General features: G+C 38.0%; 1 protein-coding gene across 1 annotated transcript in view; it reads left to right on the top strand.

Moving 5' to 3' along the window:
- Synd (protein kinase C and casein kinase substrate in neurons protein Synd) overlaps nt 1–13,769 on the top strand; it is a 52,236-nt gene that overhangs the window by 28,041 nt on the left and 10,426 nt on the right. The window contains exons 10-11 of the mRNA XM_080268251.1: nt 1,809–1,925; nt 12,437–12,606. Of these exons, the coding sequence (XP_080124377.1) occupies nt 1,809–1,925; nt 12,437–12,606 (287 nt within the window). The remainder of the gene's footprint in view (nt 1–1,808; nt 1,926–12,436; nt 12,607–13,769) is intronic.

Raw genomic sequence — 13,769 nt, 5'->3', positions numbered from 1 at the left:
CTCTCTTTTCTTATGACTACATTTTTTTTCTTTTTCTTTAGTGCAAGATGTTTCTGAATTGCATAAGTATTTCCATTTCCATTCTGGACCATACCAAGTTGTAATTTGCTTTCATTAGGCATAGAAATACTCATTGTCTGCTTATTTTTTTTTCTTGCACTGCCCTCCACATCCCAACACCAGGCAGCGTCAGTTGCATGCATTCCTATGTGCTGTCACAAGCAAAAAGTTCTGCGACAATCCTCTGCCAGCATCTTGTCATGTCTTCCATATTTTTCATTCCTTCCAGAATAACACTGTATCCTTCCTTCCACTTTTATATATATATATATATATATTTATATATATTATATATATATATATATATTTATCTATATAGGTATTAATATATGGCCTAATATTGCATTTCATCATATATACTGTATAGCACTGATTTTTTTTTTTCCCCCCCTTCTTTCTCTCCATGCAACACATGCTATTGCCACAGTATGCAGGGAATTGTCGACAGACTTTTGATTGTGATAGTTCAGTCAGTCCTCACCTAAAGGCCAGGATATGTGCAGACAAAAGACTACTGTAAGAGAAACAGCTTTGAGGGAGACATGCTTTTAGTTCACCATTGAGGGATTAAGATAAAAGACATACATCAAACTTCAAATTCATGAGCAACTCAATACAAAAATGAATGTCTTTAATTGAGGATTGTAATTAATGCAGAAATCAGAACACAAGTACTTTATGTGGAATATTGCATGAGTAGCTGATGTAGTGGTCATGCATTGTTCGCAGTTTAGTTGTCAGATTGATTATCTGTAGTGTTGTCCCAAACTAACATCGTGTGGTAGGAAATTTGTGAGCTTGTCAAATCAGTTGTAATGGTTATCCAATGGTAGTTTTATGTATGATTATTTTTTAGTACTGTTTGTTCATTTGGCTGGTAATCAGTGCAGTAACAAATAACTGTAAACTTTTCTTTCTTTCAGAATGTAATTAATGACTTCATTCCAAATAATATTTTTGAAAATAAGTGAATTTTCTGTTTTAGTTAAATGTGTTTAAAAATTATTAAGAGAGATATCTTTTCTCTTTAATAAATGCAGATACAGTAGTTTTAAAGTACTCAACAATTTCCCACTGTACATAAACTGCTTTAAAGGGAGTACCCATTGGCTGTCTTAACTCCTGTGTTGTTTTTGTGTGTTAACTAACCCTGGAAATGCTTGTCAGAATTGTTACAGTCGTAGATACCACTGTAATTGCTTTTGCAGCTTTGCCCAAACACTTGCCTTGTTCAACATAGACACAGAAAGTTGGATTTGGTTTTTGTTGCCATATTTACTTCAGAGTTTAGGAATTTTTTAATGCCTTTGTACTGGCTTATTTTTTTTTTTTTTTTTTTTTTTTTTTTTTTTTTTTTTTTTAAATAGTGTATTATGATGTTTTTTCTTGTTTTCTATTTTGTTATTTTGTTTTTTCTCCTGCTGCGTGGCCACCCCCGTGCATGGTGTGTGTGTATGTTTGTGTGTGTGTGTCATGATGTGCATGGCTAATATTTCCTCATAACTGTGTATGTGGGCTGGTCTGATTGTATGATTGACTGGATGATGTGATAATGTATGTTTTGTATGTGACCTTCGTGACTTGTGTATACATTACTTCCACATATTTGTGTATATGTTTACATGATATTTGTGTGTGTGTGTGTGTGTGTGTGCATATTTGCACTGTATATGTGTTTGTATATTTGCATGTGTACCTTGTAAACTTGTCCTGCATGTGTGTGTGCGTGTGTGTATGTGCGGGGACAGGAGTACTCTGAAGAATTCCGGGACATCAGCAGCAAGGGTCGTCGGCTGGCAGGTGGACAGATCCCAGAGGGGGCCATCACACTCCTCAACCAGCGCACCGTCGGGGAGGACCTGCCTGTATGACCCCACACTACACTTAATACCTTAGGCTCACATCCTGCCTTTACAAACCTCTCAACTAACATGCTTTTGTTTCCTTTGGACTGTGGTTGAAATAGAGTCTCGTCTTTCCTTTACAGACCTCTCTCACTGACCTGCTTATTATTTCCTTTTATCTGGACAGTGGCCTGAATATTTTAGAAACATTCTTTACAAACTTCTCAATTGATTTGCCTTCCTTTCCTTTCCTCTGGAGTATGGTTGAAATAGAGCAGTCTTGCCTTTATAAACCACTCCGTATGCTTTTGTTTCCTGTACTGTGGATTGTGGTTGAAGTATCTTAGGATCACATATCTACTTTGCAGACCTCTCCACTAACATGCATTTATTTTCTTTACTGTGGATTGTGGTTGAAATCCTAAGGCTAGATCCTGCCATTACAAATCTCTTGAAAAATGTACCATTGCTGCCTTTCCCCTGGACCATGATTGAGATATTGTTGGCTCACATTCTGTCATTACAAATCCATTCATTAACTCTGCATTTCAGTAATGTTCCTGAATCTGTTCTTGCAATCCTCATTGAAGTTTATTTGGCTAACGAGAGACCTTTCAAACTGGAGGGATTAGATATAGCCTTCATTAACCCCATCACCATAAGATGTTTCCCATTCAGGTGAATAAAATGACTAGGAGGTAACAAGAATAGAATTAGAACTGCTGTAAGTCACTCTACTAAAAAGATCACTATGCTTCTTGTATATTTCCTTTACCTGGACTATTTTAGCCTTTACAGTACTCTCAACTAACATGTTTTATCCTTCCTACTCAGAACTTTGGTAGCATTATATCTCCTTTACAAACTTTTCCACTAACTTGCTTCTGCTTTCTTTGTTGGTGATAGTTCCCTCTGTCACTCTCATGCTTCCACTTTCCTTGTTTTCTGGACTCTTCCTATGGTGGATAAATTGGTCAGGGTGATGATGATGGTGACAGTAATGCTTTCTACCTAGCCTCAGAGCCCTACTCTTCATAGAGGGGAAATCTGGAATGTTCTGTTAGTGTTTTACTTTCTTTCCAACATTTCGGATCTTAGTTACGTTATGTCTATTTTCACACCCACGTTATGCTCTCGTCATTAATTTTCACTCGACAGGCACATATTTAAAACTTTTAGCATGAAGGTTTGAACAAAGGTCTAATTTATTTATGGCCATTTGTGGAACACCAGTAATTTATATGTGTGGTCAGTCAGCATTCCACAGTATGAAGTGTAGTCAGCAATGATACAGAATGGTTAGACATTATCATCACATGTGCATTAAATAAAAAGCACGCCATGCCTACTCATAAAGAATCCCTGTACTGAGGCCAGCCATGATACAGCTGATGTTGTCTGTGGCATGGAAGCTAAATCAGGTGCCAAAATCAACTAATTACTTACAACAGTTGCTGGAAGCTGTTTGGAAAAAAAAAAAAAAGGTAATTGTGATGTGTAAAAAGATCTGTAACACTGTGAGTCTTTGCTTGAACTACAGGGAGAGGGGTGGCTAAGTGGTAAAGTGTGTAACTCGAGATCACGAGGTAATTTGTGCCGTGCCCAGGTAGCTTCCTTTGCTGGGAGGAGTAGTGCTCTCCTGTAACCCTAGCAGGACTATATGATCTGTCTGAGTCTAGTACGGGGGAATAATCCCGCTGCTTGAACTTGGGCTCTATGTACAGTCACAGAAAAAGGATCACAAAATGACTGTACCTGTGGTTGAATGTTTCCTGCTTGAGAGTAATGATTATGTGTGTGATTACCAAGCTTGTAGTCACACTTCCTGCTCATGATGGTACCTCCCATGGTCAGTGATAGCCACTCATTTACTACCATCCATCCATTCATCCATCATCCAATCCTATGTTGCCCCATGAGGAGTGGAGGAGTCCGGGGTTAGTAAGTTGGTCCTGACATTTAAGATGAGAGTCACCAGCCTCACTCATCCCTGAGTGGCATTATGTGAGCAATAAACCCCAGCCATTCCTTGGATATAAACCTACACAGGCTCAATCCGATTGGACCGCCTTAATTACCCACTGAACCACCAGGCGCAATAATTTGGTTATATGGTTACGATCCAGCATAGTGAATGGTTTCCTGGCATATAGGAAACCATTTGGCTTGTCACTTAGTGTAGAGTCACCCATAGGCAGAAGGAAGGGGAAAGAATGAAGGAAAGAAATAGAGAAGAGGGAGTGTAAAGTCACCCTTTGGCAGAAGGAAGGGGAAAGAATGAAGGAAAGACAGAAGAGGAAGGAAGGATGAGAGGAAAGGGAAGACACCCAAAGCAGCACTACATCGAGTGAGTGGATGGTGAGCACTGCCAAAAAGAAACATCGTCATCAAATGCTTTGGAAATTATTGTAAAAAATTTGGGGTCTGTCCACACCTTAGTGCTTTCAGTCTGATAATACAACCAGAAAGTCATTACTGTACTTGGTTCTCTAAGGTACTGGTCTTTTAAAACTTTTAATATTTATAGCTAACTACTTCACTTATCTGTATGTATCTCCTACCTGTTATGCCTCATATTTTTAGTGAGACCTGCACACTTTTTTGTTCCCATCTCTTTTCCGCACACCTTTTCGTTTCCTTCTCTTTTATCATCATGCATAGTCAGGGACAAAAACACACCTACTTTTGCACTGTATCTATCTATCTATCTATTGCCAGACGCCATAATCCCGTAAGGGGTGGCCATTTGACTTTGAGTTATTTGTTTTATGAGAAGGGGCACTAACCCTCCACCAACCCACTTGCTGACACGTAGGGAGCACATATGGTTTGGTAATATGGTTACCACCCAGCGTTGTAAATGGTTTCTTGGCTTACAGGAAACCATTTGGCTTGTCACTCAGTGTAAAGCCACCTATAAAGGAAAGAAAAGCAATAAGAAGTGACAGGAAAGATGGGAGAAATAGGAAGAAAGGATGGCAGGCACAGAAAAAGAATGATAAAGGCTAAGGAAGAAGTAGACAGCACTACATCAAGTGAGTGGATGTTCTCGTTATTTAGCATGTACAGTAGCAGGTGCCACTGTTCTGACATGGTACTGTTAATGGATCAATAGCCATGTTGTTTTGAGGTTTTGGGTACTAGTTTTGGTTCATTTGAGAAACAAAAGAACAACCACTATTACTGTATTTATTATTATTATAATTTCATTATTATTATTATTATGTTCATATTGTACTTTTCTAAAGCCACACACTAAAGAGACTCATCTGTGGACAGAGAAACATACCAATCATCTCCCAGCCTAGGAATATTTGTCAGCAGATAAAGTGTGATGTAGAAGACGCGAAATATTAGGCACACTTGTGTTCCTAACTGTGCCCAACTATCACACTCCGAATACCTTGTTCTTTAACTCGTATATGCCGTTCACTGTAGAATAGCCATCATCATAACCTCTCTTCTGTTACTGTTTTGCCATCACTGTATATTTTTTATTATATATTCCTCTGCCTGTTTTTAAGTCCTGTACAATGTGATGTTGTGCAGTTTGTAGTCACAGCAGAATCCTATTTTGATCCCTGTACAGTACTACAGTATTTTGGGGTAGGTGGGGGGCACACACCATCCACTCACTCAGTGTAGTGCTGCTCTTGGGTGACTGCCCTTTCCTCTTGTCCTTCCTTTTTTCCATCCGTTCTTCTCTGTCTTTCTTTCCTCTTCCACATGCCTACGGGTGACTCTACACTCCCCCCCCCCTTCTGCCGATGGGTACCTCTGCACTGAGTGACAAGCTAAATGTTTTCCTGTACACTAGGAAACCATTCACTATGTTGGGTGGTAACCATATAACCAAATTATGGCGCCTGGTGGTTTAGTGAGTAATAAAGGCGTTCCAGTTGGATTGAGCTCGTACAGGTGTATATCCAAGGGATGGTTGGGGTTTATTGCTCACATAATGCCACTCAGGGATAAGTGAAGCTGGTCACTCTCATCTTAAATGTCAGGACCAACTTGCCCAACCCCGGGCTTCTATGCTCCTCATGGGGCAACGTAGGATTAGATGATGACGAAGGTGATGATATTACAGTATTGTTCGTATTGTTTATATATGCTCCAACATGCTTGCTTGCATCAGTCTTGATCACCTAATGGCAGCTTTCCATTCTGCTCGATTGTTGGCAGCCTCCCTATTCAGTCCCTTACTCCTGAGGTCACACACTATAACCTCATCCCACGTCTTTGGTCTGCCCCTCGCAACCCTACCCTTGGTGTTCACACCTCCCACCCTCCCTACCCAATTATCATGAATTTTGCCTCCTCCAGGCGATTGTATTAAACTGTTGAAAGTCTCCACATATTGAAGGAATTTATGAAGATGCAGCCCACACAGTTGAGAAATATATAGAGCTGTATAGATTTATCTGCAGTTAGCAAGAGTAAAATGTGGAAGCTAGCAATGTGTCAGCGGGGTTAATGAAAACCTCGTGTAAGCAAAAAGCATAGGAGAAAATAATTTTGAGAGCCACAATATACAGCATCTCATGTACAGAAAATCACAAAGTTGCATATCAGTATGATTAATAGGTGTGTGTTATGGATGTTTGTTCTTTTTATCCCTTCATCTTTCCGATGCCATATTCTTAATTTCCAGTGTTAATTTCTTCCTGTACAATTTCCCATCTTTATAGGCTGCCCCTTCCTATGATAATTTATCATGACTTGTAATCATTTCTATTATTTCTCCGCAGCAAAATAATTTTTTCTCACAGTAACAGGAGTAAGTGTCAGATTTGCCATAGTACTGGATTTTTAAAAATCATCAACACTTATATCCTTGATGATTCTTTGCTTTTCTAACTTTTCATCCAGGTTTTGTTAGTCATTTCATTCCTCTTGTAAGTGTATCATTTTTTAATTCTCAGCCCTTTTCCTCATTTGTAAATATTATTAGCTTTTCCTCTTTCTTATTGTTCCTTGAGTTTTCTCCCTACATAATTTCACCACTATCTCAATTCACACACACATTCTCGCTCTTCCTTTTCTCATCAGCAGTCATTCTATTCTTCCTCCAATTCTTCCCTATTGTACAGTGTACCCTCAACAACATTATATAACAAATGTAAATACCAGAGCTATACAACTTTGGCAGCCATTGCACACTTTGAACACACTACAGGCAGTCCTCATTTTTAAGTCAGGGAGGTATTCAGATTATATTGATTTACTCCGTGCAGACTGTACTGTAATTCAAATTATCATAGTTTACTCCATGCAGTCTATACTGTAATTCAAATTATCATGATTTACTCCATGCATTCTATACTTTAATTCAAATTATCATTACTTACTCCATGCAGTCTGTACTGCAAATTAGAGAAACTGACCAGTCAACTAGTGTATACAGGTAGTATTAAAGTGTAGGAAGTTACTTATTCTTTAAAAAAAATAGTGTTGGAAGTCTTGATTTCTAGGCCTATGATGTGTTCAAATGGAAGAATTATACCTTCATAATAATTATTATTATTATTATAATTATTATTATTTCATTCATTGCCAGATGCCATGTATCCCAAACGGGGTGGCCAAGAGCTTAGAGTTAATTGTTTTTACAGGGAGGGGCACTAATTCTCCACCAACCCCACTTGACACGTAGGGAGAAATTATTATTATAATCAGTGTTATTAAGTTATTAGTTTTACCCCAGATTGGACTGTAGTTTTACCCCAAATTGGACCTGCAGTAAAATTCTTCTACATAACAATATGTGACTTAAAACGAGGACGTACTATGCTTGGCTTTGCATGTGCATCCAAAATTGCTTCTGCTTTCAATATTGCTTCTGCTTTAAACATTGCATCTGCTGCAAGTAATGTAAACTGCTGGAAGGGTGAAAAGGTGAAGATGAGTGTAATTTTATCCTACTGCCATTCCTGAGCATTGCAGGAACATTTAGACAAAGAGTGCATGAAGGAAAATGTGAGTTTTGTTTTGGATAATTTTCAGTCATGTGTTATCAGTCCTACCTTGATTTTGCAGGAATTTGGGGAAGCTGAGTGCATGCCATGAGAGAAGGGTCATGTTGTGGCTTCTTCATCTGTTTTTCATGAGAGTCATAGGGTATTTTAGATAAGACATGCATGTTTTAGGCTAAGGGATTCATATGCTTGGTATTTTTCCGAGGACGAGGATTGGTGTCTTTAAGGTATAGTTAAGTGCTCAAACTAACATTTTCTCCTTTTCAGCTTTGAGAGAAGTACAGTACAGTACTTTGTTATGAATTAGATATGTTGTTGATTCAGGTAGGAGTAAAGGCTTATGTTGTAAGAGAAGTAACCATTGTCTCACAAAGGCCCAGATTTAATTATAGCCTGATTGTTTATATATATTGCTACTGTCTAGTGGTATAGTGATTAGAATACCCCATTTGGATTAACAGCACTGCCAAACATAAGTTAAAGACCAAAGGAGGTGATACAAATATGTATTTTATAAAACTACATTAGTAAGCAGGCAATCCATCCTTAGCCCCTCAGTGGCCATGGGTTCAGAAATGTGCGAGCTCACCTGGCCAGCTCTGGGACGATTTTTTCAGAGTTCTAAAATCGATTTCTTTTTCTTATGTACGTGAAGAGAATCATCTTGAGCACCCAGCAGTGTGTTCTTTTAGCGTCCTAAACCCATCCTGTGACTCACCATGATTCGTGGAAGATATAAAATTCACTGCGCATGTGCCATTAACATGAAAACATCCAAGAAAAGATGACCACCTAAGTGCCTGGGATGGTAGAGTAGAGTTGGGTAAACATGCCAGAGATCTTCATTCCCCTTCCATAATTGTTCGCAGTTTTCTATAGCTCGTGCAAACTTGACATCACCAGCACGTTTATGGTAAAGCGTTACTCAATGCTGGCAGCCATTTAGGGGTTATTTGTACTGAACTGTGTTATCCAGGATTCACTCCATTGTCCTGAAAGGGTATTGTGGGAATACAGTATCTCTCTCTCTCTCTCTCTCTCTCTCTCTCTCTCTCAGCTTACATAGAATATGATGTCTGTTGATTTATGGCAGGATTATATATACAGTATGACAGTCTCTGCTTAGATCTGTACTTCCAAAATTGTGAATGGAAGGCATATGGGATTTACAATTTAATTTAGAAAAATGGAAAGGCCAGTTTCATTAAAGAAATACTTGGATCCTATAATTGTTAGATTTGCACATAGAAATAGTGTATCCATAAAATGCTATCCCAGCACCACCCACCGATATAAAGAATATACTGTACTGTATTTGAGATTTGGATAATGTAAGGTTGTAGCAGAGGTCTAGCAATACTTAATGACATTCATACATTGCAGTTACTTGATTGTTTCAGCTAATAAGTAGCATCCTTTTCACTCGTGTTAATGGCACCAACAGACATCTGAATATATCAAGGTTATCACATGGTACACCTGCCAGACCATTGGTATACCCTAATGCTCCCCTGAGTTCAGATGGGGTCAGCTGTACATGGTTACTTTCAGGTGACATGCATAAATGCAGTAAAACTTCCCTATGACAAACTAATAAGGGGTACGCTTGATATGATAAAGCCAGAAATCTGTTATGTCCGATGACCCTCCTGAGGTGAGATTTTAAGCACGTTTGAAAATAAATGAATATGATAGCATATTCTAGTTTTGAAAATGAAAAATGTACCCATTTTGCATTAACTTCACCGATAATTTTGTCCTTTTGGAGTTGTTTTCACATCCTTGTCGTTGCACTACGTGGAACACATATTGCGCCCTGTTTAGCGGACATTGTTTGTTAGAGCAGACGGAAGTCCAGTGGCTTTGTAGTGTCTGTTAAACTCGATGTCTGGTCTATTGAGTTCCATTAAAACGAGGTGTTATTCTTCTCACTCATGTTCCAAGCAAATACTCTTTTCATTAATAATATTGATATATATACTGTACAAATCTAATGTTTATAGGTAACCTAGCCATTACAGTAAGATGTTACAGTAGAGATGATACAGTACAGTATTACATTATGATTTACTATGCATTAACTTTTCAGAGACAAGATAAACCCCACTAACAAGTCACAGGCTAGGCATATTTCAGGTTATGAACAATATAGTATACATTCCTTGGTGTTTAATAAAAGTACAATATACTGGTAATATGCTTGCACGGTGGTATTGCCTGTGCATCATTAAAAAAAGAAGGAAAAAAAAAACTATGTTTGTGCAGTGCAAACTTATAGCTATGGTTGTAAGTGCTTGTAAATTTTTCTCCTATATAGTACTATGACTGAGTATCATCATCATGTATTTCCACTGTAATAATCTGTTAATGTGAAAATTGGAAATGCTCGTTTAAAGTGAAAAATATCCCTCGTATTGTTATTTCTCAGACCTTCGATCACATCATCACTTAAAGTTAGTGGTGCAGTTGTTGATAAGCATTTTCACTTCCTTCCTGTGTAATGCAGAGTTGTCAGTGGTCAGCTTGGCTTGGTAATTATGGATATGCTGTCTACACATGAATGTTTATAGCTATCAGAGACTCTACATATCTACATATGAAATATAACCAGATTGCTGACGCATAGATTTGCCTGACACATTCCCCATACAGTCTTCCATCTTCAGAGCACCTGTGCATGGGAAAGATGTCTTTGGAAGGGTTCATGAAGACTACATCTGACCCCTCCAGCTTTAGGCCTGTACATCAAACTTTCTGGTCATATAGCAACTGCCTTATGACACCTTTACTCTGGTGATGTAGTTATCCCCCCCCCACACACACACACACACACACACCTTTTTTTTTTTTTTTCCCCACAGACAGCATTAATCACCTTAGGACAGACTTTAAACTAGATGGGTGAGATATAGCTTTTATTAACACCTCTGCTGATAATGTGTCTTAACCAATAAAATTATCAGGTGGTAGCAAGAATAGACAACAAAATTACCGTGTGCTAAAGTTCAGGTAATACATGGGATTCACTGTTAGTATTTACTGTTGTGTGAGCACCTTGTAGGTTTTGGATAATTGGGAAATATTACTTAATAATGGCATGTCAGATAATCATAATACTGTACTGTACTTCATCTCACCTCGATTTAGTGTGTGATATGGTGGCAGTACACTTTATTCTCACCTGACTTTAGAGATCACCGAGTCTCAATAATGCTTCATCTAACTACTTGTATATCTAATTTTTCATCCATTTATATAATGCCTCCAGCAGTTGTTACCTAACCCATTCAGTTTATACTGAATGAAATCATGTGGTAACACGAGAATGGAATAAGAAATGTCATCCTGAAGGGGTTGACAAAGAGATTGTTACTAACTCCATGAGCAAAAGATGCCTCTGCTGAAAAAACTTGATTTGGTGGTAATCAGAATGAAGTTGACCTCCTGAAGAGGTTCATGAAAATGTATACTTTGTTGTTCAAAAAGATATTATGAAATAAGCTGATTTTACTGGAATATTAAGACTTCTTGCCATTTTATAATTTATCAGCCTTCATTACCCATTTTTCATCATGGTTAGTATGTGATGTAATGAGACTGATTTTTTAGCATTCACAAGCTATACTGTACATACCTTGTATGAAATTATTGCACCATATAGCTCAGCATTATGTTCTGTAGATCTGTATGTACATTTTAGTAAAATACCAGCATTTACCAATTGATCACTATCATGTGGTAAGCTGTAAACTATTTAATAATATTAACTCTCTCTTCACATTTTAACACTGCACGTAGACTTAATTGATTTATGGTACAGATTCAAAATACAAACTATGGCCACATAAATTTCTGAAAAACCAGAGTATAGGTCACTAACTTGTTTTTTTTTTAGGCTATGGAAATTAGTTTAGGTTAAGTCAGTAGTAATTCAACAGTGAGACTAATGGATACAGTTAACTTTTATTCCCATCATATTAGTCTCATTAGAAAATCAGTCCTGCTGTCACACACCTGATCCATAAGACTCTATTGATAATTACTATAGTTAACTGCTTCATCGAAATATACAGCCTCGCCTGGACCCAGACTGAATTAATTTTATAACCAATGTAGCCATCATTCCCCTCCTCCAGCACACCACATTATATAGCCTTATTAATTCCCCTGCCTACCTACAGGAGTTCAGGCCAGACATGAATTGTTTCAGCAAAATTGGTGGGAAGGGTTCATTGAGAGTGAGAGTGGTGACATGACTAATAGGGTTTGAGAGGTGGGCAGCCAGTTTAGTTCTCTCATGCCTTAAAGACCAATTACAACCTTCCACTAATTCTTTTGATATCCAGTTATTTAGCTCCTCATAGCACATCACAGTTGCAACCCTGCTAGACCAATTTGATTGTGAGCTTGCTCCTTTACCACAAAATCAGATCTCATTTGGGCCCATACTATACTCGTCTGATAACCAATGTAGCTTCTTCACCACAACGTAGAGCCACATTTGAAACCATACCACACCAGTTTGGTAACCAGTTTAACTTCTGCTACCTACAGGAGTACACGCCTGATTTGCACCGAATCAGCAAGAAGGGTGTTAAGGGTGCAGTGAGTGGGGGTGGCGATGTCACTCTAACGGGGGTCAAGGGAGGGCCAGCCAACCACACCACAACGTCAGCACAGCCAGCGTCTAAATCCGCGGACAATAACAGGCACTCGGCCATCAGGTGAGCACTGGGAAGGGCTCATGCATTTTTGTCATCATTGTCATATCAGCCTAGTGTTCTTTTATCACTTATCATCTGAGATCTCTTTTGTCTTTCATTTTTTTTAAGCATTGTCATCTTTTTACCGTCATCTTAACCTTATTTCATCATCATCATCTCTATCATCTTGTCCTTATTTCATTGTCATCATCCAAGACCTTTGCCATTAATGGCAGTATAATCATCATCTAGCCTTCTCATTATTATCATCATTATAACCCATTTAATTTTCATAATCACTCTAATGATATTTCATCATCATCCTAATATTTTTTAGTAGTAAATGGATTGCATGGTAGTACTGAATGTAAAAATAGGAAAATGAAGGACAAAAGCAGGAGGTGCCACACCTAATGTAATACTGTACGAGTTAGTAGGATTTTAATATTTCTGTACTAGCAGGTATGTCAGGTTTGATTTGAATGAAGAAGTACAGTAAGGTCAGTAGTTGGTGTTTACATAAATACGAACATTAAGACACTTTCAAGTGTTGAGCATAAAGGTTTAAGTATTCGGTACAGTGTAGATGTTATGAATGAGTTTATACAGATGTATTTGTCATAGCAGACACTTCACACAGAAAGCCTGTGAGCAGTGTAAGTATTTAAAGGCTGTCAGTAAGGACTACTGAAAAATTAATATTAATATTGGTTCTTTACTGATAACTTTATTGACTTTAGGTTCTTTACTGATGACACTATAGACTTTACATTTGCTCTACTACATTGAAGGATGAGATTTGGAGGGCTTTTCCTGTACAGTATTAATTCATAAAATCGTAAAAGTGCAGTTGGTATCAAGGACCTCAGTTACAGTTTGGACCTGAGATTGAAATCAGATTATTTTTTCCACATTATTATGATACAGTATTTTAGGCAAGGTTTCACATTTTAGATAATGAACAGTTTAGTATACACTTTTTGATGTTTAATAAAAGTATACTGGTAACATGTTTGCTCATGGTATTTTCTGTGCATCTTCATCATCATCTGGATCTCCTTTCCCTGCATTAGAGCAGGATGAGGAATAGCAATTTCCAGACAGCTCAAATTTGTCCAGTCCAATGGGCCATGCTTGCATTTGCTCACCATTCAAGCCCCTGGAATCCTGGCACTATCTGATAC

This window comes from Coenobita brevimanus, chromosome 27, assembly GCF_032717465.1.
Source record: "Coenobita brevimanus isolate Jiangsu-jjx chromosome 27, ASM3271746v2, whole genome shotgun sequence".
Classification (NCBI taxonomy): Eukaryota; Metazoa; Arthropoda; class Malacostraca; order Decapoda; family Coenobitidae; genus Coenobita; species Coenobita brevimanus.
Note: the sequence above shows the minus strand (reverse complement) of the source record. Positions and strands in the feature narration are given on the sequence as shown.